The 26,043-nt window shown below is 54.4% G+C and overlaps 1 protein-coding gene across 5 annotated transcripts; it reads right to left on the bottom strand.

Annotated features, from left to right (window-relative positions):
• Nucleotides 1–5,826: 5,826 nt before the first annotated feature.
• PATZ1 (POZ/BTB and AT hook containing zinc finger 1) lies at nucleotides 5,827–25,172 on the bottom strand. 5 transcript variants are annotated; one of them, XM_082697879.1, is made up of 5 exons: nucleotides 22,912–25,149; nucleotides 21,436–21,499; nucleotides 14,701–14,872; nucleotides 8,797–8,934; nucleotides 5,827–7,327 (listed from the first exon to the last, which is right to left on the bottom strand). In XM_082697879.1, the coding sequence occupies exons 1-5, from the start codon at nucleotides 24,180–24,182 to the stop codon at nucleotides 6,909–6,911; spliced, it is 2,064 nt and encodes a 687-aa protein (XP_082554005.1). In that variant the 5' UTR covers nucleotides 24,183–25,149; the 3' UTR covers nucleotides 5,827–6,908. The 5 variants fall into 5 exon arrangements, with proteins under 5 accessions (XP_082554005.1, XP_082554006.1, XP_082554008.1 ...); XM_082697880.1 differs by having other exon boundaries at nucleotides 5,827–7,324; XM_082697882.1 differs by having other exon boundaries at nucleotides 8,797–8,869.
• Nucleotides 25,173–26,043: the final 871 nt, after the last annotated feature.

The following is a 26,043-nucleotide window of genomic DNA, read 5'->3' as shown; positions in this document are numbered from 1 at the left end:
CTGGAGGAAGCAGAGAAAGCTGTACAGACAAGGGGGCTATGTGAACTGAGCTTCTGAATAAAAATTCCTCAGGCATACAAGAGATAAGGACTTTATAGGCAGAGGAAACTACGTGAATGAGCATATAATTTATCATCATCCAAAAAGAAAAAAAAAAATGAACACAAGCCCTGACACTTGCGGAGTTTGCGCTCCTTACCACGGACGCCAAAGCACTCAGCAGGCTCAGGGCACAGATTTTGACTCAGGAAAGGAGAAAGTCAGAAGAGAATGCCTTGAAGGAGGTAATCATGCAGTTTCCTCTTCAGCACTGCCACAGGCTTTGACCTCTGCCCGATGTGGACTGGCCATGGCGTAGGGCACAGGATTTAGGGAGGGCAGCAGATTTTCCCCGAAGCAAAAATAAGTTGTTTTCCTGTTGTACCCATCCACAGTGATACAAAGAAGCTTTATTCAGAGGCACCTACCTCCACACTGCCCTGTCCTCAAAGGAAACATGTTTTGTTAGGACAGATTTCTTCTCTTAGATAAATATTTGGGATTTCCCTTCACAGCAGTTTAGCAAGAGATGCAGATCCAGACACTTACTGCTCTGCCCTCCTCTCCAGCCCCAGTGAGAGCGGGCTTCGCAGGGTCTAAAGGCAGCCTACACTCCAGGAGAGGTCGAGAGGAGGGTCAGAGGAAGCCATGAGAAGGGGAAAGGAGTGTGCAAGGATTCGAATTCTGGAGGCTCTGCTGCCAGGCACTCAGTGGCCAGGCACCATTATGTAAATTGGAGGAAATCCCACCAGCCTGCTTTTTCCGAGGCCCAGAATGGATTTTAGAGATGCTAGTAATAACTTCAGGCAAGTTTTTGGTAACTGCGGGGTGAGTGCTGACTACCGTCATTCAAACATAAGAGGGGCCATGACATGGAATTTCCTCCTACAAGGGGCACTCAGGAGAACTGTGAATTCTGAATTCACTGTCCAAGCTAGCAGCCTGGGGCTTCTTCATCGTTAGTCCTTTGGAGTCCAGACCTTTCAGAAAAGCCAGGAAGCAGAGACAAATAAGCCCCAAGGAAGAACTGGGGCAGGCAATAACATGGCTCCCAACAACTCCTTCCTCTTGCCAGCTCCCTGCCTACCCTCCTCCCTTGACCCTCCTGTTTTCCTTCTACTCCCAGGAGACATAATTGAAAACAAAGGGACCAGAAAACAGGGTAGGTGACCTGGGCAGGCCGTTCCTGTTCTGAGCACATTAGGCCCTTCTTTGCGTGGGCTCTGGAGTTCTTGGAATGACCTTGGTTGAGGGATGTGGCATTGTACTCTGAGGGCACCGATGGATTGTTCGGCAGACCAAGAAATCACAAGCCCTGGGTGTCAGAGAAGCTTAATTCACACGAACCATAAGCCCATGGTACGTTGGGACCCCAGTCTGGATAAAATCAAACATATGCAATCCAGGGAGGGCCTGGAGAAATGGCCCTGGGCAGTAGTCAGTAACTAACTCTAGCTGGGGGGCCAAGTCAGGCCTGCCAACCTGTTTCTGTAGAGCCTGTAAGCTATGAATGGTTTTTACATTTTTTTAAAGAGATTTTATTGATTTATTTGACACAGAGAGAGAGAGAGAGATCACAAGTAGGCAGAGAGGCAGGCAGAGAGAGTGAGGGGGAAGCAGGCTCCCCACTGAGCAGAGAGCCTGATTAGGGGGTTGATCCCAGGGCCCTGGGATCATGACCTGAGCCAAAGGCAGAGACTTTAACCCACTGAGCCACTCAGGTGCCCCGGTTTTTACATTTTTTAATGGTTGGGGGGAAATCAATAGAAGAATATTCTGTAACATGTAAAAATTACATGAAATTCAAATTTCAGCGTCCATCAGTGAAGTTTATTGGCACAAGCCATGCCCATCCTTCTACGTATTGTCTGTGCTGGCCTGCTCTTATTGTCTGCTGGCCTGCAGACGTCAGTAGCTTTGACTGAGACCATAGGGCCCAGAAAGCTGAAAATGTTTACCCTCTGGCTATTTACAGAAAAAGTTTGCCGATGTTCATTCTTAGGAAGGTGGAGTTTGATGACGGAGATAGTACAGGGCAACTAAAAGGGAGCTTTTTGAGTGTTTCCTAATGTGCTCACAGGTACCAGTCCATGTAATCCTCACAGCGGCCACGTGAATGGGGAACTGTTTTTCTTGTTTTCCACACCAGGAAAAGGAGACGTACCTGCCAAAGGTCACCCAGTTGGAAAGTGGTGGCACTGGGATCTGCACCCAGCTGGCTATCCCTCCCGGGAGACCACCATGAACCAGAGCACAGTGGTGACGACCCCGGAGAGCAGCGCCAACAAAGGCTGTGAAAAGGGTTAGATTCAGATGCCCAGAGCTGCAGAGGAAGAGCCTTCCAGGCAGAGGGTGTTCTGTGGGTAAAGGCCCGGCCCTGGGAATGAATGGTGTTCACTGAGAAGGGGAAGGGAAAGCGCTGAGTGGGAGTTCCCAGGGCCGCTGGGGTCAAGCCATGGCACTCCTGTGTGCAGGGCAGGAATGACAAACTCTGGGCCTAAGTTCAGGTCCTCAATGTACCACTTAAAGATGTGTGTTTTGGGTGAGTTTCTTTTTTTTTTTTTTTTAAAGATTTTATTTATTTATTTGTCAGAGAGAGAGTGAGTGAGAGCGAGCACAGGCAGACAGAGTGGAAGGCAGAATCAGAGGGAGAAGCAGGCTCCCTGCGGAGCAAGGAGCCCGATGTGGGACTCGATCCCAGGACGCTGGGATCATGACCTGAGCCGAAGGCAGCTGCTTAACCAACTGAGCCACCCAGGCGTCCCATTGGGTGAGTTTCTTAACTGCAAAAATAGTGTCTACCGGGACGCCTGGGTGGCTCAGTTGGTTAAGCAGCTGCCTTCGGCTCAGGTCATGATCCCAGCGTCCTGGGATCGAGTCACACATCGGGCTCCTTGCTCCGCAGGGAGCCTGCTTCTCCCTCTGATTCTGCCTTCCACTCTGTCTGCCTGTGCTCGCTCTCTCTCTCTCTCTCTCTCTTACAAATAAATAAAATCTTAAAAAAAAAAAATAGTGTCTACCTCTATGGGTACCTGGCACTTAGTAAACACGACATATGTTGTTACTAAGGTTATTATTGTCAGAAACTGGATGTGACTTGAAGGTTGGCATTAAGTAAAGGCCTGATACAGGAAAAATGAAAGCGCAAGTGGGGACATGTGCTTTGGGCATACCAAGCAGGAGAAGTGTGATTGGAGCCAGGGAAATACAGAGGAGCAAGTTGCTGTGGAGAGTCAGTTTTACGGGGTCCCCCAAGGCTCTAGAGGGAGAATGGTAGAGAGCAGGAACAGAGGGGGGCCGGGCAAGGGACCAAAGTTCAGTCTCACTTGTGGGGAGCCTGGCTTTGTGCCCAGCACCTGGTATACGTTATTAATCCTCACTACAACCCTTCCAAGGCAATCCTCCATGATCCCCACTTTACAGACAAGGAAGCCAAGGCTTGGAGAACTGCTGGAATTTAAAAGTATCTCACAAAGTATATCCTGGGGCTGGCCACAGTCCCAGATCTGCCAGGTCCCCAGTCCCAGCCACTTTTGCCTGTCAGTGGTCGGATTTCTCAGTAGCCCATGCACCAGGGTTCCTTGGTGCCATGGGGCTTCCTTAATCTCTGCCAGGGGCAGAGATGGGTGATCAATGCTATGGGGAAGTGGGACCAGTGCCCAGTCTTTGCCCAGGCCATCAGGTAGTGGCTGGATGGGTTCCTGGTGTCATAGCTCTGCTGGAGCAAGTGATCTGGAGTGGGGTGCAAGTTACCTCAGAGGGTCACCTAAGCATGAAGAGTGCTTACCCATAAAGGGTCTCTGGGCACTCCTTCTGGCATGGGCCTGACTTCCTCCACGGCTTTCTTTTGCTGCACTGTGCAAACCCTTGTCCTGAGGGCCTGGCCAGGTAAGGGCTTCCTCTGTGCCCAGTGTAGTAGTGGGTATTTACCTGTGTGTAAAGGCACTGTCACGGGAGCTTGGGAATAAGGATTCTGGAGTCAGAGGACAGACCTGAGTTTGTATCTTGGCTCCAACACTCACTATGCAACCTGGGGGCAGAGGTGGGTGGGCTGCCTCTATCTCTCTGAGCCTGTTTGCTGATCTGCAGGAGGGGAACGGTAATAGAACCAACTTTACAGGTTGTGCTGAGAATAAGGCACAGAAAATGTTAGCCCACGATGGTCTCCCTTAATCTTCATGCCTATTGTACTCATGAGGAAACTGAGGCTCAGAGATTTGCCCAGGTTTGATGGCAGATGGTGGAGCCAGACAGCCTAAGCTCAAGCTCTTTACCCTTGACGAAGTCATTCCATCTTTACGCACCCATGTTCTGCACAGCATTCTTCCATGTGGCCTGATGGGTACAGGTATACAGAGGAGACAGAGGTTGGGGAGCAGACAGGGGACTACTTCTTGTTACTGGGGCCTCCAGGTGAGTAGTACTTTTTTTTTTAAAAAGATTTTATTTATTTATTTGACAGACAGAGATCACAGTAGGCAGAGAGGCAGAGAGAGAGGAAGGAAGCAGGCTCCCTGCTGAGCAGAGAGCCTGATTCGGGGCTTGATCCCAGGACCCTGGAATCATGACCTGAGCCGAAGGCAGAGGCTTTAACCCACTGAGCCACCCAGGCACCCCGTGAGTAGTGATTTTTAAGCACCCTGCTTGCTTTGTAGTTCCCCTCCTGCCATGCACAGATACTGCTACCTAACTGTAGTCCCTGCCCGAACATGACATGATCGGGGGTTAGGAGAGGGGCAGGACTGATAATGTTTCAGTTCAAGGCCACGTTCTCTGCTGTAATGCTTGACGGGTGCTACCCCCAGCTGGCAGACCTTGTGGTAATCACAAGGCCACATTCACAGGGCCTCAGCATTTTAGGGTCACCCTTTCCTCTAATACTACTGCCAAGTGACTTAAGCCTCCATCCCAGACCAAATGTGGGTCTAAATCATTTTATGCCGTTTATCCTTCTTGGTATATATTGATTTTTCTCTCCTTTATCACTTTTTCCCCTACTTGTTTGGAGGTTAAATGTTGTTTCACTGAGTTGAGGTGTTTCCTTCTTCCTCAAGGTTTCCCAAGATGACCAGACTGCTTCAAGCTGGCCAGTCCCCTCTTGCTGCAATTCTTGCTCCTACTGCTTTCTTGTGTTCATTTCTTGCCTCCTGTTTGCTCTTCCCCCTTCTCTTCATACATTCACCACAAAGGGTGCAGAACCTTTTACTTAACCATGTAGGTACAGGGGGTGGAGGGGATTCAGATTGCTGAACTTCTTAGAGCCCCTTGGCCATGAGAATCCTCTCCACGCCCATGTCCCTCCTTAGTTCCTCGCGGGTTGCTACACTGGGTCCTCTTTAAGTCCAGGTCTTTTCTCCCAGAGCCCCACTCCCTGCCCCTCACCCTCCTGGACCACTCTGCCTACCCTTCCTCTGTCACTGTCCTCACCTTGCCCGGTTTTTCTCCCTGGACTTCTTGTTACCTGAACTCACGGTTAAATCTGCTTACTTGTTAACAGTCTCTTTCCCAGTAAACTCCACAAAGTTGTCCTGCTCACCAAGGTGGTCTGAGGCTGGGGCTGGCACACAGCAGTAAGGACAAGAAGGAGTGAGTATTTGTCAAACAAACGGGTGCATGCTGGCAGCTGAGTCCTCAGTGGGGACATCCACCTATCAGTCCCACTGCAGCTGGTACAAAGAGGAGGAAGAGAGGTCTCCTGGGATCCCAGCCCACCCAGGTGCCCTCCCTCTGGGCTCTGAAGGGCCCCCCACCTATGGCTGAAAAACTGGACTCAGGGGAGCACGTGGATTAACGTACTAACGTTTTTAATACAGTCTGATCAGATCAATTCACATCACCAGGTCAACCTGGGCCTGCTCACATGTGACACAGCCGAGGTACACGATGTCCCCACCTGCCAGCTCTCCTGCCTTCCTGGCTGCCAACAACATTGAAACCCCCTACATCTCCCTGATCAGACTGGCATTTTTAAAATTTTGCATAAAACTATTTCTTCCATAGACTTCAAACAATCAACTAGCCAAGTTAATTATGGTACATCTAAACAAAGTTTAATACTAACCCTAACGTGTGACTGCGGTTTACAAAGAGCTCTGTATCACCTGGGATAGCTTTCAGTAGCAATTCACTACAACTGGTCCTAAAAAATAATAACAATAATAATAATAATTAGAGAATTAAAACCCAACAGCAAGTTGAATGGTTAAAATCACATAAGAACTGGAATTTGGGGTGGGGATGTCCTCAATAGCTGAGCTTGTCCTAGTAGCAAAATGCTAGCCTCCATGTAGGGCTCAGAGAAAGGTCTGGGGCCCTCCAGGTCAAGAGTCAAGCTCAGGGGCTCTCAGAGGGCACTCACCCCATGGTCCATGGGATGCTGTAGGCTTCCAGCTTCCTTGAAAACAGTTGGGCATCTGTATTTGTGTAAGTGGGTGGAGACCCTAGATGTGGTTTCTCTTGAAGGATGTGAGAAGGGGGAGGGGACCCAAATCACCGTGGTCCCAGAATGCCATCAGGTGTGGGTCTGGGATTGGGGTCACTAAGAACGGAACACCAGAAATTCCAGCTTCCGCCCATTAGAGAATCTGGGACTGGTGTTGCCTTGGAGGCCTATGTAGTGTTTTCTGCCCTTATCCCATACCAGGTCTCGCAGATATTCCTGCAGAGTATCAGATGAGAATCTATTTCTAAAGACCACTGAGGGGATGGGTGGTGGAGGGGAAGTGGGGGGTGATAGGTTTGGGGAAGGGGGAGTTAAAAACGAATAAAAATCTCTCAGCTACAGAACCCAAAGACAGTACTTCCCTCCGCATTCACAGCATTTCTCAGCAGTCCCCGGTGGCCATTTCCATGGGGACACAGCATCTGCCTCACTTCCCCTCAGGCCCCATGGGTTGCTGGTCAACCTCAGGATCTACTAAAGATGATGCAAACGCTGACTGAACAATCTGAAACCCAAAGGACTCGAGGAGAGACATGTTCTGCTGGGGAGAGAAAGGTGAGCCGAGGGCAGGACCCAGGTCCCCCAGGGGGCCCCCAAGGGCCCGCACGTGCACCTTCTGGATGTGTTTGTTCAAGTAGGACTTAGAGCGGAAGAAGCTCCCGCATTCAGGGCAGGGGTACTTCTTCTCCCCATCAGACTCCATTTTGTTTTTGGGGACTGCCATGTCACAGGAGAAGGAGCCATTGGTGCTCTGCTTCTCGGGCGTCTTCAGGTCACTGGCGTCCGAGAGGTCACCATAGGAGTCGGAGCTCTCAATCGGATCCTGATGTGAGCATTTCTGGCCTTCTAGGAAAAAACAAAACACATAGGAGAGATGAGGCCAGGCTTTGGAGATGTCCCCTCCTGGAGGGGTCGGGAAGGGCCAGCTCACAGGCCTGTGGAGGGCAGCGGATGGCCAGCCACCACCCTGGCAGAACCCCCAGAGGTTCAGCTGGTCAGTCTGGGAGTCTGGTGTGCCTACAGGGGTGAGACAGCAGGGCCCTGGGGCTGCCAGCCTCCCTCGCCGCGGACTCTTCATGCAGGTGCACGTGTATCGCTCACCACCATCTCAGCCTGCTTCAAGGAAGAGGGTACGGAGAGGGGGCCTCCACTGCTTCACCCAGAACAACTCAGAGACCCCCCAGTTCCTAGGTGCTCTGTTGGCTGCCCCTGGGGGTAAGACGGCTGTTCTGATGATGCTGAGCAGGTACAGCAATGGTCTGACCTCCACACCGGACTAGCTGCGCCCTAGCAAGGCAGAACCAGAGCCTAGAGGTCCTCAACCCAGCAGACCCCACTGGTGGCTGAGACAGAAGCCAGTCCTTTTCCCAATGCTGCAAACACAAGCCCTGCCCTCACCGCCTTCCTGCTGCCAAAACCTACCCAGGGCCAAGTGGCCAAAGCATAGAGATTAAAAAGCAACTTCGAACAACTCAGTCATCTGACTGTCCCCACGCATGGCTCAGGACAAGCTGGGCCTCGAGACAATCCTCATTGCTCTGCCCTGCCCTGCCCTGCCCACACTGTAGTCCACCGATCAGCAGCTTCCTGCCTGGGTTCAAAGAGCCATGCCGGGAAGGGAGGTCTGTGATGGGAGCGTGGAGCATGCCATCTCTGCCATCTGCCAAGCCCCTGGCATCATCCCCAAGGTGACAACGTGAAATACCACAGAACAACCTGAGACAACAAGTGAAGATGGGGCCTGGGGAGCTCTCTGCAGACCAGTTCCAAGTCAGAGGCAGTCAAGGAGCTCATTTGTCGCCATGCATCTCAAAAACGCAGCCAGAGGCCCTCCAGAAAGGGCCGCTCACAGCAACCAGTCACCCCTACAGAGGGGGAAGCCAGCCCTTGGCTCCCCCTTGCCCACAGGGTGGAAGGAAAAGAAAGCATTCAGCCACAGCTCCACACCATCCTTAAAGGGCCACAGGCAACGGACAGGCCCAGAGTGACTCATCATGCAGGGCTTGTCTTCCAGCCTTGGGCCCAGGGCATCCCTGCAGGGCTCCAGATGGTGGGGGCTGGCCAGGAGCAAGGGAGGAGGGCTGGGGAAGAGGAGGCGGGGGCTGGATCTTGGCAGTGCCCTAAAGCCTCACTCATGGCCCTGGAGTGAGATACCCACTGTGACTTTCGTCCTGGAGGCCACTGCCACTCAGATCTCAGAGCCTCCTTGAGGCGGCCAGCAAGCCGGCAGCCTTCCCGCCTCCCCACGCCCGGCCCAGCGCCCCCACAACACAGTCTGCGCAGAGAAGCAAAGTGCAGAGCAAGGGGTCGCTTGCCTTTGTTGCCATAGGTCCTGGCGCAGTGGAACGCTGCTCCCCCATTCGGGATGGGCTCCTGGTGCCTGGAGACCTGGGGAAGGGGAACACCGTGGTGGGTTTTAACATGGACCTTTAAGTAGGAGGCAGAGGAGAAACCTAAACAAGACAAAAGGAGATGAGATCCCGCGGCCAGCACAGAGATACCTCTCTGCTTCCCCCATGCCTCTCCTCTGGCCGCTCTGGCTAGCACGCCCAGGTCAGCTGCACCTAGAAGGGGCCCCCTTGTCGGTTCAAAGACGGTTGCAACCACAGAAGCCACCTGGCTCAGGAGAGGTGGCACTGTCCTCTGATCGGCTTCTCTGCAGAGCCCGCTCTGCAAGGCTGCGGTGGAAGACTGAGGCCGGCTGCCTGGAAGCGTGGCCTGAGATACTGCTCCTGCCAGGGCCAGAGGCCCAACGCCTCTAGGCTTGCTTGGTGCCTCAGTAGTGAGTGGCTGGAGAAGATGCCTCACAGCCCCAGGTCAGCTGCAGAGACCATGGCTAGAAATGTCGTCAGAAAAGTCATGAGGCTCAAGGGCAGTCACAGGACGCCAGCCAAGAGAATGCCTGAGTGACACGTGTGAGGTAAACTGCACAACAGACCAGACGGAGGCAAGAGGAAATCCCGAAGGATGGCCTCCAGAAGTCTCCCTTCTTCTAGCTAGCAGCACATGTCCTATTTTGCTACTTTCTCACTTTCAGAATAACTGGATTTAATAACTCTTCAGACCTTCCGAGGAACAAGAGAAATAGCAAGTTGACACTAAAGGGGCTCAGTCAGATCTCATTCGCGGTCATCTTTCTGGTTGGGTTTTGGAGCAGCCATCGGGATCGTCTTTGTCTTTACTTTGGAGGAGGCGCCATCCAGCCCTCTTGAGACTGCAGCAGCCCAACCCAGAGGCTCCAGTCAGTTGGAGCCGGGTGGCATCTCAGACTGGGAAGAGTAGATCTTGGGCCAATTTCCACACCAGCCACAGGTCTGAGGGCATGAAACCAGGTAGGCCAGTCAAAGGATACAGACTTGGGTTTTGTAGGAAGTTGTGTCCTCCAGCTCCACCGTGGTCGAGGCTCGGAACGTGCCTTCAGCAGGAACTGAAGCGTTTTAGCATAAGGTCTGCTTGGAGCGCTAGGGCCCTTTAATCTATTCCAGATGTGGCTGACACATTCTCAAGTGCTTTTATTCCCCTTGAAAATTACAGTTCTAGGATAACAGTGGGATCCACTCTTAACAGGTCAGAGGCTGCGGAGTACTATATAATGTCTGCATAAGACTTATTTTTTAAAAATCCGATTTGTCATGGCCTTTCAAATGCTGCTGGAACAGTAATAAAGGTTGACTTTCAGCAAGTGCTAATGGTATGCCAGGGCCCAGCACACTGCATGCATTCTTCTGTAGAACTCCCCCAGCCACCCTATGAGCTGGGAATTGTGAGTACACCTGTTTCGTGGACGAAGAAACAAGAGGGCTGGTGAGGTTAAGTAACTTGCAGTCACACGTGCAGCTACTAGACGGCAGAGCCTGGGCTCCAACCCCAGGACCCTGTGCCACCATGTCCTTAAGCCGAGCAGACTCTTCAGTGGGCCCTGGCCCTGGAGCCATCCCTTGGATTTCGGCAGTAGGTTCGTTATCACCATTTACACTTCTGTGCTTCTCTGCCATATTGGTGGGTTAGAACGGCAGCTGCTAGCAGACAGGAGCTAACCTGTGGAAATCTTATTCAACAAACACTCCCCTGGTGATGGCAGCTGGTGGTTTTGGAGGAAAGGGGGACTGAGTGAATTTTCCTTTCTTTCCTGATGCAGCTACTTTATAGATTCAGCTGGTCCAGTGGCTGGTGTTCTGCCCTGCCTAGCACAGCGAGTTGTCCTGTGGTGGGACCAAGTAGTCTGCCTCAGGCCAATCACAGGGGACAGACTGGCTTAAAAGGGTCCCATACAAGCATCCCTAAGAGGGAGGCTTCAGTCAGGAATGAAGGGACAAGCCAACAGGAAAGGGGACCTTAGCCCTGCCCCTGGGACTGGTGCTATGGCCCCTGGCAACCAGCATAACGTATCACAACTTTCCAGTGACACCATGACTCCACTTTGGAAGGGATTTTCTTTTGCTTTTTAATCCCTGTGAAGTGGTGTGAGGCCCTCTCCACGGTGTACCAGGGCAGGTCCACTGAGATTAAAGGGAACGGGAAAGGCAGAAAGGGGCACCAGGAATTATTATATTTACTCCCTTTGGGAGGAGATCTACTAGGCGAACAGAGCAGATGCTCAATGAAAATTTGCTGTGTTTTCCTGAAAAACAGTCTGAGGAACACATGGCTGGGTCCTCCTGACTTTACCCCAGCTGCAGACTGTACTAACTATAGCAAAGCCACATGGAAGGGTGGTACGAGTGGATCCACAGCTGCCACTTAAAGCCCAGAACTTAAACACAGAGCCACTCAGCAGCCAAATGTTGGGCTAAAACAGTAGTCGAGTTTCTGAGAAGAATTTATCTTTGAAGCCAGAAATGTTTAGCTGGAATTCTGAACTCACCTGCCCATTTACCTGATTAACCACGAACCAAAGAGGCAGCATGATCCAGGCACCAGAACGATGAAGACAGTGAGCACACATGTGACTTAACTACAACCAACAAGTCGCCCTCCCTCGCACTCCAGAGATGAAGAATTTACAACCAAAGAAACTGTTCCTGCACTGCATTTTCTTGCTCGGTACACTGCTATTTGCACTCCAGAAGCAAATCTCCTCTTGCAAGTTTCACATCCACCCAGGGGTCAGGGACTGCTTTCTTTTTGTCCAAACCTTGATGGGGTCATGCCCAACAGAGCTGTGCTGGAGGGAGGCACTAAGCAGTTGGTATCAGTTCAGTCCAGGGCAATGGCAGGCTATCTGTGTCTGTGATTGCCACAGGTAACAACTTGTGTGCTCACCTCTGACCGTGGAGAAGGCTTCTTCTACCTTTAAGCATTGATGTTTGAGTTCTAATGTCGTCTCCATCAAAGGCAGATTTCCAACAAGCCATCCCTCTTTCTCATACCAGTACATGTGCACATACAAAGACCCTGCTATGGAAATTTAGAAAGTAAAGAAGAAAATCATGGCGCTCAACCAGGTCTTTCTCTCCTTCCCACCGTTCAACTCATTTCCTGATTTGCAAATGAGGAGACAAGATTTTCTAGCCATCATAACTCCTTCCACTGCAAATAATCTTCCTTTACGGATGGTATGCCCCACAGCCCAGTACGTCTCTAGGACAAAGACAAAGTCATCTGTCTCATATGTGTGGTTAAGAGCCAGCAGGCTGGCTCTGTTCTCTCTCGTGCTTCACGGCGAAGAGTCATTTGTGTGGTGAAGAATGGCAGATCTGTAGCAGTGAAGTTGTTGCTACTGAAGGGGTTCAAAGGGCACCAGATCCAGCTGCAACCATCTCACCATCTGGCCGACACCAGCCTTTGCTGGAACCCTTATGGAGAAAAGTACATTCATTTATTTTGTTACCTTGTCCTATATCACAGCCTTGGTGGTGGACAGGATGAAGGATGACCCAGAGTTTTCTGCATTCTGATTCCAGGGTCTTGATGTCTTTGGTATCCTTATCCTCTTCCTGGACAAACCACCTTCCTCTTCCTCTTTCTCTTTTTTTCCTCAGGAGTCATCTCCTCCTACTTCTGCCCAATAAATGAGTCTTGAAGTAGAATTCTGTCCCTTCTCTTCTGATACAGACCAAAATTGTTTTCTCTTCCTTCTGTATGCCTAGGGAGGGCAGGACTAGAGCTCTCTTTTTGTCTTCTTGGAGGAATGGGACTTCCCATTCTGACTTTGGGATTCAAAGGAGTTTAGCCTATGATCCAGATCAAGGCTTGGCTTTACTGAGAAAAGGTGGGCTCTGGTTTGACACTTCTGGCTCCCCTAGCCCAGTCACATGGCCTTTGGCTGCTGCCCAAGTCATGACGTATGACAGTAGTTGGCTTTGCCACATCAGCTGTCTCCTAACTGGGTCGACTTTCCCTGCTGTTCCCTGCTGCTCTCAGCTCTTCTTTCCTCCTGAGCTGGGCCCCCCGGGGCTGTGGCCCTGGGTCTCCCATCCAGTTTTTGCCCCACTCTGCAATCTGAGCTAGGCTCTGAGTTTCACCATTAACATCCTCCTCCACTCTCACTGGTTTCCTGCCTCTGGTCTCTGACCTCAGTTCTCAGACGGAGAACCTCAGGCTTGAAAACTTGACCAAGCGCCTGCGGACAGCACGTTGCCAGTTTAGTTATTTATGAGGCATGGGGGATGCTCTCAGGAAGCCAGGTTAGGATGAAGCAAGATAAGAAACCATTTTTTTCTAGAGCTGGGGCAGCCATGGTCAAGATGGTCGGCCACAGTCTGGTAACTCCCTGCGCACAACCTCGTCGCTCACTCAGGGGAAGCTCTTGCCGGAAAGGGTCCGACTGACACGTCAGAATATAGGACAGACGCTTCAGAAGCTTTTATGACTGCCTCCCTGCTCTCACAGCAGGTTTCCCGGTGGTACAAATACCAGTATCCAGTGGACTTCGTGGCAAACCCCAGGTGTGCAGTCCCAAGAAAGGCCCCAGCTCCAGGGCACCCAGGACACCCAGCTACCCTGCAGTCTCCCTCCACCAGTGGCCTTAGGCCACATGGAGACAGCACAGGCCCCCAAAGGTGCCAGCCAAGGACTGCAGGGGTGTTGTGCTCCAAACCAGAGTCAGGGAGCTGTGTCTTTCCTAACAGGGTTACAGAGTGTAAAGACGGGACCTCCCAAGTGTGCAGCTTGGGGAGTTCAGAGAACTTTCACCTACCTTGTCTCCTGGGATCATCACAACAACCCCATGAGGTGGGCAAGGTGCGGGTGTTCTTAACCCCTTTTAAGTGAGGAAGACACTGAGGCTTAGAAAGGGGAAGGGAGAGCTCAAGGTCACAGAGTGGAGGGCAAGGCAGGAGGGCAAGTTAGGAGGGGTGTGGACTAAACCCTGGGTCCCCTGACTCCAGTTCAGTACTCAGTCCACTAAGCCACACCCAAGACTTCCAAGGCATCGGGACAAGACTGTCCCAGGAGAAAGAACTTCCCAGCAACGTCCGCATCTGGCCAAAGCAAGCGCACCGTGCAGAAGCATCTTCGCACCCACCACAGACGGCTGTCCCGACCACCTTCAGCACAGATCCGGCGCAAGCCTCCTCCGCTGACACTGTGCTTGCACGGCACAAACCTTAGCCCTCCAACCACCAACAAGCCCTGGCGACAGCTCAGGGTTAGGCCTGACGTCATCAACACAGCACTGGGGCCACAGAGCCAGACTCCACCTAGGCCAACCTTGGCCTCAAGCACGCTGTCCTGCTCAGAGCACATTCCACTTTCCTGTCTCATCAAGGCCACAGTCTACTTGGGTTTGGGCTCTTTTCTGACCATCTGTTAGAAACTTTCTGCCCCTTGTCCATCTCCAGACTCAACCTCCTTCCTTGGTTGTTGAATTTCACATGCCAGTGAATCAGCCAGCAAAAGCTCTCAAGCAGGACCCCTTTTTTCCCCACTTCTTGGGGCCTAACGACTCTCCCACTGACCTCAGGAGTTCAGTGGTGTCTACGAAATGTATCCACCGTGTCATCTGCACAGCACATGTGTTAACGAGCCCAGGCTTGGAAACCGTGCTCTCTCCTTCTGTTCCCACTTGCTGTTCTCCTGGGAACTCCTATTCCAAGCATCCCAAGGACGGGAAGGAAGAGGTGGGGCTAGCTGGGCGATGAAGGTGTTTATCGTTCAGTGGGAAGGCAGGGCCAGCCGTGCAAGGAGTGGAGTCTGAGGCAAGGTGATCAAGACACCCCTGGCCTCCCACACAAGCTCAGGCCCAGCCCCTGGAAGTGAGGAAATAGCAGGGAGATTACCTCGGTTACAGATACTGCAGAAGTTGCTGGGCCCCTCACTGTGCTTCTTCAGGTGGTCTGCCATGTACGCTGCCCGCAGGTACTTCCCACACACCTGGCAGGGCACCTTATCTTCATGACAGGCCAGGTGGGAGCGCAGCCGGTCTCGAGTGGCGAAAGACGCATTGCAGGTCTGAGGGCAGAAAGGAAAACAAGATGAGGTGCAAATGGGCATCACACTCCTGACTCCCCACTGAGCACACCAGGAAACAGAATCTGTTTCCTGCCAACGCAGGGAATCCCTGCGTAAAGAGAGCTTCACGTGTGGCCCACGTTTCCTCCCCAGAAGGCAAGTAAGCTGCTCTTATTTCCCATGATGCCTCCTCATGAGACCCCTGAGTTGGCCACCACAACGTGCCCAGAACATGGCACACTAGGTGTCACGCTCCTTTACAAAATGAAGATGAGGCATTTGTTCACTCTTAAACAAGAATTGACTTCAGTAGCACCGACTGTGAGTGAACATATAGAAGGTAAGTTGGCATACGAACAGATTCCTGTCCTCCATCCTGGGTTTTCCCTATTTGCTTTGTACAAAGAATTCAATTTCTCCACTTTATTCAAAAGTGATGTTAGAAAACAAAATCAAAAATCAAACGTGACATTAGTCTTGGCCACAGGGAAACGGAGAGGAAAGGCAAGACAAAGCACAGAGACGGCTCCTTATAATATTCTGGTGAGTTTGTACTGAGAAAGCAGCCCATAAAATGACAGTGTCAATTCTGCTAACGTGCGAATTAGCAGAGAGAAGGAAGGCCCCACGATTCAGGAGCATTTGTGGGACGTTAAGTTGGGGAAGTGCTGGTAATAAGAATACCACCCCACATTGATCGAGCATGCATTCTACGCCTGCCTGCCATACGGGCACTCATCTCATGCAATCCATCCTTACAGGGGCCCTCCGAGACAGGCCGTGTTATTACCCTCCAAGAGAACGTGGCCATAGAAAACCATGCTGTGAGCACAAGCTCTCAGCCAGATCCCAGGAGCGGATGGCTCAGGAGCTGAGGGTCAGCACCAGCATCCTAGGAGGCAGCCTCAGGTCCCCAGGCATTTCCTGTCGCTGAGGCCTTGACTCAGTCTCAGTCTGTGACCCCTCCCCCAATAGCCCTTCTTCATCTGGGGGCTTGCCCAGGCACCCCAGCCCTGGAGGTCACAGAATGTCAGGGAAGTTGTTGGGGGAGTTCAGTCTGGAGACTTTCAGAATTATTTTGGTTCCATGGAGATGTTTCAGAGGTTCATGTCAAGTTTGACTCCTTTCTCTGTGTGTGTGTGCTTACTATTTTAAAACTCCTACAAGAAAGCAACATTCCCCTTTAAATGCATTACAGCATGAATATCAACCCACTGAAGACCCACCACCCCATTTACTCACTAGTATGGAGGTGCACCTGCCGTCTCTGTTTGACAGAGGCACCTCCTAAGATCCCAGGACCTCAGGGTAAATGTCTGACCACCGTCACCATGTACAAATGTTTATATCCTTACTGTATACAGTCAAAGCAAGTAGCCGGTATATGGGATACTGTCTTTGAGACTAAAGATGCTGCGGCTCCTACTCCAGTCCCAAATGTCTTTGTGCATCAGGATAGGCTCTGCTGCTTTCAGTCATCGTCTCTAAGCAACTGCTACCCGTTTGAACCAAACACCTTATTGCTAATGAAATACTGGCTTTATCTGTTTTATCCACTGAGTTGATTCATTTGACAAATGAGGAAGCTGAGTTTGGAGAATGATTAGCCCCAAGCACATGACTCAGCTACTAGATGAAGCTGTGGTCAAAACCTTGTCACTGCAGGCCAGCAGCCAACCTACCCTCCCGGCTTCCCTGAGGTCTTCCTCCCTTCCCCACTCCACAGCTGGGCAGACAGAGGCCTGAGGAGATCCAGGCAGGCTGGGAGGTGAACCAGCCCCGAGCCGGTGCTCTTCCCATCTCCAGACTCAGCTGGGATATAGCTTCTGCTGATGGAAAGGTACTGATGCTTCTTAACAGTGTGTGTGGTGGCCAGGACTCCCCTGAAAGGGAGAGGTGACAGCATTTGTGCAGAGAAACTAGAGCACTCAGGTGACTCAGGAAGCATCATGGGCACTTGGTCTCCTGGCCACGGGTGGTCCCCTCCTCAGTCAGGGACCTCTTGACCCAATCACAGATGACAGTGGGGGAACATTTCCATCTTCCACCCAGCCCACCGGCCCTGTAAACCAGAGCAAGGGCTGCCAAAAACACCCCGAGGGAGGGGGGTGCACCTAACAAGTTATCTGGGGATAATCTGCCAGCTTTGCGAACCAGTGACCTGAGGATGAGCCCTCCAATGAGAGGCAGTGTGGGCTACGCCTAAGAAGTCAAAGGAACCAAACATGGGCCAGGTATAAGAAAATGCGGTGAAGGGGCATCTGGGCGGCTCAGTGGGTTAAAGCCTCTGCCTTCGGCTCAGGTCATGATCCCAGGGTCCTGGGATCGAGCCCCACATCGGGCTCTCTGCTCAGCAGGGAGCCTGCTTCCTCCTCTCTCTCTCTCTCTCTGCCTGCCTCTCAGCCTACTTGTGATCTCTGTCAAATAAATAAATAAAATCTTTAAAAAAAAAAAGAAAAAGAAAAGAAAATGCGGTGAAGGCACACATTTGGAATCTTCGGCGGTCCCTGGGAGAGGTACCACTTAGGGGAACGTGAAAGCAACCCCTTGTTTCTCCTGCCAACCTCCTTTTGGGGTCTGTCCCTTAGCACTGTCTGTCATATTGTGCTACCTAAAGATAACAGACAGACAAACCTCAATTATCCACAAGTGTATTATCCATTTGAGGGATTAGCTAGGCAAAATTAAAATCCCAGACCAAGCCGAATCCCTCCCCCCACTGATTATCTCTCAAGGAATGAAAGCTAACTTTAGCCTGAACAAACATAATTAGGAATGTAAATCTGCCGCTCGGAGGGGGAAAAAAAACCAAAACCCACAAATACAACAAAAACTTTCACTATATTACAATGCCAAGCTGGAGTTCGCTCCTCTGACCTTTCATGGCTGAGTCCCCAAGGCTTTCTGGGTGGGGCGGGGAATTGTTGAAGTGTACAAGCCCGAGTATAGGCCTGTCAGAAGTTCAGACAACACAGAACATGAAGAGCCTGGTCACACGACACAGAAGAGTGGCCAAAGGAGAGACAAATCTCAAAGAAGGGGAACACTTAGAATCTGTATAGTGGGGCCACTCAGAAGAAAGGCACTTCTCATCCTGGAGACAGAAGACACAGCAACCCTGAAGGGACAAGAGTGAGCCAGGACAGCATCCTCTGATCACCCTTGATATTTGGAATGGCTGCCACCTTGGCCTCGGCCCTGTGCCCAGGCAGCCTACTGTTGTTAGGAGCACACCTGCCAGGTCCCAGCCCAGCAACCCTGAGCTTGGGTCTCCTCTGGTCTTCCCCACTCAATACTGAGTCTCAGCCATGCTCCCTTCACCCCCCCTAACAGTTTCTCCCCATCCCAGAATGCCTAAAGCTTTTTTTCCTCTAAGAGTTGAGCAGCTCAGAAATGGGGCCCAAATGGTACTGGGGACACTAGCGCACACCCAAACTTTGGTGGCCTTTGAAGTCTGGCAGCCTGGAGGTGGGGGGAGGCAGTGTGGTCTCAAGCGGTCTTTTTTATAGCCCTGGAAAAGTCTAAGGGCAATACATGGAGGCCCAGTGCCATTGGTCTCGCTGGCCCCTTTTTTCTTGGGAGTGTCAGACCCCTTGCCCTCACTTCAATTCACTCCTTCTCTAATGAGCTATCCTCCAGCCCAAACCACCCCAACTAGCCCCTGAGAAATGGGGTCACTAAAAGTATGGGAGAGGTCTTGAGTTGCTCTAGTCTCTTGGCTTCAGGCTGAACTCCACGTGGGGGAAATGTCCCAGCCCCACTGTAGCCATTAAGCCAGCAGCGGCGCCTGAGGCATCTGAGCCGGTTAAGGACACTCAGGCCAAGCCCTGAGGAGATTTGTGTGTCACTGACAAGGCTGAGGCTTCATACCCCAACATTCAGATGGTCTTTTCACTCAAGTTGTGGCACCAGTCTCTTTAACTGGCCCCTTCTGTCATCTGTGGCATCAGGAAAGGTGGAGAGGTATAACCTGGGCCCAGCTCTTGCCCAGGGAACCAACTCCCAGAGAGCCATCTCTTCACCACGCATGCTTTCAGAATATACACCGTGCCAAACAGATGCCCCCGCTGTTTAACCAAGCACTGACACACTGGCCAGCCTGCCCAGAGCAGGACAGCCAGCATATCTTCACCTGCTGGGTCATCATTTCGGGAGTTCTGGCTAATGGGGCTGGAGGTGGGACCAGCAGGTCTGTGTACTGGAGGGGCGGGACGGGGTGGGGGCGGGGCAGGAGTAGGCTCCATACTACACCGAGGGACAATGATGTCAGTGTTATGACAGAGACCAAGGACAAAACACACAAAGCCTCAAATGTTAGAATGAAAACTTTTATCATCACTCCTGTTATCCCCGCGAAGGCAGCAGGGGCTAAAGGGCATCTCACTGGGATCCGGGGAGGGGCAGGGGGAATCTACATCTGCTTTATCAGCCCCCAAAGCCATACATTGGGTTGACCCAGTATAAAGCTACTGGTTAGTCTAGTTCCTGAGCAGACCTGCTAGTAAACCTCAAAAACAAAGACGTTGACTGCACTAGCCAGAAATGAAAGGAGGGACCTGTCTGAGCGGGAAGGGAAGAGGGCAGCCTGGGTTGACCCAGCTGGAGTCACTCCATTCTCCTCTGGAGGGGAATTCACCCCTAGAGTCGGGGAAGGGGTGGCCAAGCTCCATTCTAGAAACCCCACGCCTTACAGGACGTAATGCTAGGAGAGGGGAAGCTCGTAAGCCCATGACTTGGTTCTTGGGAAAGCACCAACCTCTACAATCACCCAGGCAAGGACAGAAACCCAGGGGTGCCATCTGTTAAAGGGGGAGAAAAAGGCAAGAGAACCCAGAAAGAAACCTGGAGGGTGTGGGGGGACCCAGAAAGGAGCTCCTTACTAGCCAGGGGGTCCCTGAGCTGGGAAAGACTCCAAAGCACACAGGAAGGAGCTGGGATTGGTGGGCAGGAACCATTTCGCTGGCCTCTCCCAAAAGCAGGGGTCTCAGAGCAACCGCCATTCCCATTCCCCTCCACAGAAAACCCTTCTCTGGGGAGGCCCAGGCTAGCCTACAGGCCACTGGGTAAAGGCCCGGCTGCCCTCTGAGGCAGTCCAGCCCTGCCTCAGATATCCTGGAGGGGCTGGGCAGAAGAGAGCGCTGCTGGAGTGTGCTGGGCCCAGGTTTTCGAGGGCTGGGAATGATTTTTTTAGAGAAAGGGAAAAGGCGGTGTCAGGAACCGAATGGGACGACCTCCACAAAGCAGGCTGGGCAAAGTCCCATGATGGCAGGTCGCTAGGAAGAGATTCCAGGGGCGGCAGGCCGCTGCTGCTCCCAACCCACACCTGGAAAAAGGGCAGAGAGTGCAGGTTACCCCCCTAGGCCACCGGGCATGACCCCACTGCCCTCTGGGCTCCTCCTACTCTGCCAGGCTGCTCAGCACACTACCTGGGAGAGTCAGAATGTGCTCTGTGATTAGAGAGTCAGAGACAGAGAGAAGGCAGCGAGGCACAGATGGATCCCAGCATGCCCACCCTGGGTCGTCGTCCTCGGGGGGAGGCCACCTAGCCTGGCTGGCTGTGAACACCGGCCACACCGGGCCCCCTCGATGCCCGACTTCCAGCACGTCCATTCCTCCCTGCAGGTCTCCCTGAGCCCTCCCTCCTTGCCACCAACAGGACAAGAGAAGCAGGTTACCCTACCAGAGGCTATACCAGAACCCCACCACTCTGTTTCCCCCTCCGACGGCAGGAACTTGGCACTGGAAGGGGGATGGTCAAGGAGAAGATAGAGGTGTTTCCCATCCACACAGGAATGCTCAGTGGCCAGGAGAGGACATGCACTTTTCTGGGTACCACAAGGCCCCCAGATATTGCTGAAGCAGACAAACCAAGGGTAAGAATCTTGTCCAGCCTTCCCTACCCATTGCTACACAAAGAGCTCACAAGGAGAAGAAGCCACCTTCCTCCCCAGCCCTCAGAAGTCCTGGCTGTTTGCACACATGGCTCGGGATGGGTTAAACAGGTGCCAGTGCTCAAAGAATGAGACCATCCACTCTCGTCCTCCTACACTGTCGTTCCTACTGCCACCCCTTGTGTCCTAAGCTCAAGGAACCCAGAAGGTCAGGCTGCCTGGCAGACAGGGGGAAGCACTGTTAGTTGGACCACCAGGAGCTCTTCACAAACACTTCCCGCTCCACAGTGGCTCCTGCAAACTGCTGGGAACCAGAAGCTAGGCCCAATGGGGAGCCAGTGCCCCCAGGACGACACTCGTGCAATGTGGCCCACCATCCAAGGAGCTGGCAAATGCCAGGAGAGGAAAGCCAAGCAAAAGAGCGAAGACAGAGACAGGGTGGGAACCAGAACCCAGCAACCAGGAGGGAGGGGACATCAGCGGTGGGGGGGAGGGGGCTGGGGGGAAGAACAAAGGAGAAAAGCAGACGGAGGGTGGAGGGACAGAGGGGGAGGTGTGCAAAGCGGTGGTGGTCAGTCAGCCGGCCCAGCACACATATCAGCTGGCTTGTGGCTGGGCTGTGAGAACAGCAGCATTCTCTTTCAGCCCATCTGCCCTGGCCCCGACCCCTACCTGACACTTGTGAGGCCGCTCAGAAGTGTGCACCTGCTTGATATGTCCGTTCAAGTGATCAGGCCTGGAAAAGAGAACCAAGAGAGACTTTTTAAAAAAGACCTCAAAAGATGGGACCACACTTGGCCAGACTCCCCACCTGTACCTGCACACACCAGTGGAGAGGACTCCCTCTTCCCCATCCCAGCATGACAAAGAAAAAGTCACCACCCAGCTCCACAGGCCCAGGCCTCTCTGCCCCGGTTTTTTTACTAGAGGGGGAAGGGAAGTGAGTGTTCTGAGTGTTCCTCTCTGACCTTGCCTACCCATTCCCCCCCTCCCCTGCCCCCGCCCCAGCTCAAATGATTTCTAGAACCAGAGGCGGTGGCTTTAGAATGAGACAAGGCTGCCTTACTGAAGCCTTTCTGGGAGGGGGTATGTGTGACTCATTGTCCTTACTAAAGCCCCTTAGAAACTCAGTATTCCCCTCCCCCAGGCTCTCCCACCAGGGCAGCCAATGAATGCCACCCGGATGGAATTCAGTCCCCAGAGGCCAAGGGATAGAGCCGTAAGTCCCCAGCTGGGCTGGTAAACCAGATGCCCGCCAGAGCAGGTGGGCAGGGGCTGCCTGACCGGTAAGACTGGTTTCTGGTTGGGGCCCCTCCAAGGGAGTTCTCCATCCGTAGGTTCACATACCCACAAGGTCCTCAGTATCCAGGCAAGTTAAAACCAGCCTTTTATTCTTAATATTCTCTTAAGAGGAAAAACAAAACAATCTTCTGCTCCCAGGCAAGTTCTCAGTTCCCTATCAGGCTCACTAATAAGTGATTCTAAAAAGACATTCTGGCCCCCTCCTCTCGTCCTGAAAACATAGAGGGTATCTGTGGGTCCAGTTAGGCTCTGGAGCCATCAGATCAGAGCAGATCAAAGATTCTGGTGCTATGAGACTCTGGGTACAGAACTCCGTGCCCCCTGATCCCATGAGGGTGTGAGGGAGGAATCTTGAGTTTGCCCATCCAGGATAGCTAGTGTTCTGTGGGTGGGGGTGGGGGGGATTTCGTGGCATGGAGCGTAAGGAGTCCCAGATACACTTGTTTCAGTCCCTCCCTCAGCAGCCATTCAAGCAGGGAAAGTCGCTGGAGGAAAAGCCTCCCGCCCCCAGAGGGGGCCCCAGGCCTGGTGCCGGAAACACAAAGGGAGCCCAGGGAGAAGAATGGTGAGGCCCAGTGGCTGTGGCCTGAGGAATCCAGCCCCTTCCCAAAAGGCCCAAAGGAAGATAGACAGTAGGGCACGCCTAGTGCCACAGAACTTCCCCGTGGGAAGAGAAAGCAGCTCTTGGCCACAAAACCAGGGCCATTAAAATGCTCTTCCCAAATCTGTTATAGCCTTAGAGGGTCAAGTGACTCCCACAAATCCCACACCCCCCGATCTCAGCAAGAAACTGTCCCATGAGGCAGGAATAGGATAGGTCATGGGGTAGGGAGCACCATTCCTCACCTGGAGAAGCCTTTCCCACAGCTCTGGCAGATGTAGGGCTTGCCCACCGACCCGTCGTGGGATCGCACATGGTAGGACATGCGATCTTTTCTCTTGAACCGCAGCCCACACACTGGGCAGGAATAGGGCTTCTCCCCCGAATGGGAAAGCTTGTGCCGATTGAGATGGTATACGTCACGGAAGATCTTGCCGCAGATCTCACATGCCACCTGCTTCCTGGTCCGGCTCCTCTTTCGGGGGCCGTCGGGGTCCTCAGAGATGGGTAGCCCATTCTCACCCAGCCTCGGTGGAGGAAGGTCGATATAGCCCAGCTGGAGGCTGGTGACACCATGCTGGGCCTCATGCTGCCGGAGCCGGTTGGCATCAGTGAACACCTTCCCACACAGGCCACATGGAAGGATGCCCGCCTCCCTCAGGCCCCCTGGGGACCCGAACATTGAGTCCAGCAGGTTGGCCTTCCTTGGGCGGCCCCGGCCTCGCTTGCCAGTCAGGGGAGGGGCACTAGATGCCACATTGGGGAATGGGGAAGTCAGCAGTTGGGGGGATAGGGGTCCGGCCACCATGGGCAAGCGGTCCACCCCAGGTAACACAGGCAGGGACGCTTGGCTCGCAATCGCTGCACCAGCAGCCCGGGCTGCCTCCTCCTCGGGCTGCATGCTGCCTGCGATGCCATTGCTGTTGGCTGCCAAGGCTGCCCCGTTGGTCATGTCCAAAGGGAAGCCCAAGTCCGAGGTTCCAGGGGGACGAAAGAGCATGATGTCTGCCCGGGCAGGGGGCACCAGGATCTGCACATTAGACTGTTTGATGACTTCCTGGCAGATCTCAATGACCGACCTCATCAGTAGGAACTTGGCAGCCGTCATGAGCTCGGGGAAGCTCTCCAGGCGAACCACGATGCGGGAAGTGTAAGCGAAGTCCAGGATGTCCCCGAACACCTTGGAGCTGATGGTGTGCATCTCCAGCTCCCGGCTGCCCCCAGCCCCGCCGCCTGGGGCTGCCGCTGCGCCCCCCACGTCAGCGGGACCCCCGTCTGCAGCTCCGCCGTCGCCCAACTGGGCGCTGAACACCGACTCAAAGTACTCGCTGCAGGCGGCCAGCACTGCGCGGTGCGCTGGAAAGCTCTCGTCGCCCACCCGCAGGAGCACGTCGCAGAAGCGCCCGCCGTTTTTGCGCTGCTGGTTCAGGTTGTGCAGCATCTCCGTGCTGTGCCTGCTCACCTGGTAGGTGTAGCAGCCCGATGGGCCGCAGGAAGCGTCGTTCACCCGCTCCATGGCCGCCGCCCCCTCCCCACAAACCGGGCCGCGGCACTTGCCCGCCCCCCTCCCTTCCCCTAGGCAGCGAGAAGCGGGGCGCAACGGACGTATCTACACTCCCCACACGTGCCGGCCCGGGGCTCTGTAGTCTCGCAGGTGCGCCGAGCGCACACGCACCCTGCCCGGATCGGACTGTCTAGACGGCAGGGCGCACCACCTCCCACATAGCTGCCCCCACCCCTGTTGGATTGAGCGCTCCTCTCTCCTCTCCGCCTGCCCGCCTCCCCTCCCAGGTCTACCTCCGGGGGGGTACGCGAGCAAAGAGGTGCGCCCCTCCTGCAAACGCGCCTGCCACCTCCCCTCCCGCCCGCCAGGCGGCGCCGGCGCGCAGCCAAAAGGAGCGCGCGCGCGCGGGGAGGAGGCGGAGGGGTCTGCCGCGCAGGCGTGCGCGCGCGCGCCGCGGCTTTTCCCGGGCCCGCTGGGGGCGCGCGCTGCGTCCCCTGCAAAGCGCGAGCCGGGGCGGGGGCGCCGGAGCGGAGGAAACAAAAGGCGAAGGCGGCGGCGGTGGGGCGCGCACGGGGGCGGCAGCGCCGGCCTGGTCCCGGAGCCTGGCAGGCGGTGGCGACGGCGAACGCTGGAGCGAGCGGGCGGTGGCGGCGGCAGGGTGGGCCCTTCCCCGGGCCGGGCGAAGGCGGCGGCGGAGCGGCGGCGCTGCGGCCCCGGCCTCCGTGTGTTCGGAGCGGAGGAAAGATGGCAGCGGCTGCACTTCCTCTTGCACTTTCACCCCTGGGGGGAGGAGAAGGAGGGGGCGATACCAACAACACCCCCCCTCTCGCTTGCAGGGAAAAAAAAAAAGAAACGGCGAGCTCGGCGTGGGGGGCCCCCGGCGCCCCCGGCCCTGCACGTGCGCACCCGGATCCCTGGCCCGGGCCGCCCCGCGTAGCAAACTTTCCACTTTCTTTGTGCCGAGCGCCCCCCCCTCACCCAGCCGAGGATGCACGTCCCCCCTTCCCTATTTATACACCCCCCCCGCAGCTCCGCTCCCCCCGCTTCCTGCCCCCCCTCCCCATTCCCCAGCTCCGCCAATGCTGGCGCAGACTGAGCCCCCGTCCGGCCCCCGCCTCCCCACCCCGCCCGCGGGGCCGGGGGCTGCAGTCTCAGCCCCCCCGGACCAATGCAAACGAAGCACCAAGCCAGCAAACCAGCTCCCACTGTCCCTCCCTCCCCGCCGAGAGTGGCGGCGAGCGGACGGGAGGGAGGGGTGAGCGACCGAGGGGTGCAGACCTGAGCCCCCCAGCCTTTGCTGTGCGCCCGTAAGTCGAGCGGGCGTCGGTTGCCCTCCGGAGCCCCACTTGGATGCGCGAAATCCCCAGAAGTCGCCTGCGACCGCCTCCCTGCTCGCAACCCCCGCGAGGGCCCGGGGTCCTGGCTGGGGGCAGGCCGAACCGAAGGGGCTGCGTGCCTGGAAGAGCTGGGCAGATGAGGCCATCGTCCAGCCTTTCTCCCAAACCGCCACACGCTGAGCTTTGTGCCCCAGGGAGCGGGAAGTCACTAGCTCAGGGAGGCGACAACATAGAGGCAAGGGCGATGGACAGGAATACAGGGGTCTCCGCGCACCCCAGCAAGCCCCCGGGAACCCGGGATACTGGCGGTTCTGGGGGAGCGCCGTAAAATCTCCTGGGGCCGGGAGCATCCCTAGCAGCCCAGAGAGTCGCCGCCGAGCGCTCAAGCCACGGGCTCCGCCGGCAGGGCCAGGGTGCTTTGTCCCCGGCGGGCCTGGGGATGCTGCCGCGCGCGGCTTGGATACGGAGGTTCGCTGGCCCGGGAAGCGCGGGCGGCAGCCAGCGGCCAGCCGGACTTGGAGCCCGGGGTTGCAGGC

The sequence above is a fragment of the Mustela nivalis genome (genome assembly GCF_964662115.1).
Source record: "Mustela nivalis genome assembly, chromosome: 14".
In the NCBI taxonomy this organism is placed as follows: Eukaryota; Metazoa; Chordata; class Mammalia; order Carnivora; family Mustelidae; genus Mustela; species Mustela nivalis.
The sequence above is the reverse complement of the archived record's forward strand: the minus strand, read 5'-3'. Positions and strand labels throughout refer to the sequence as shown.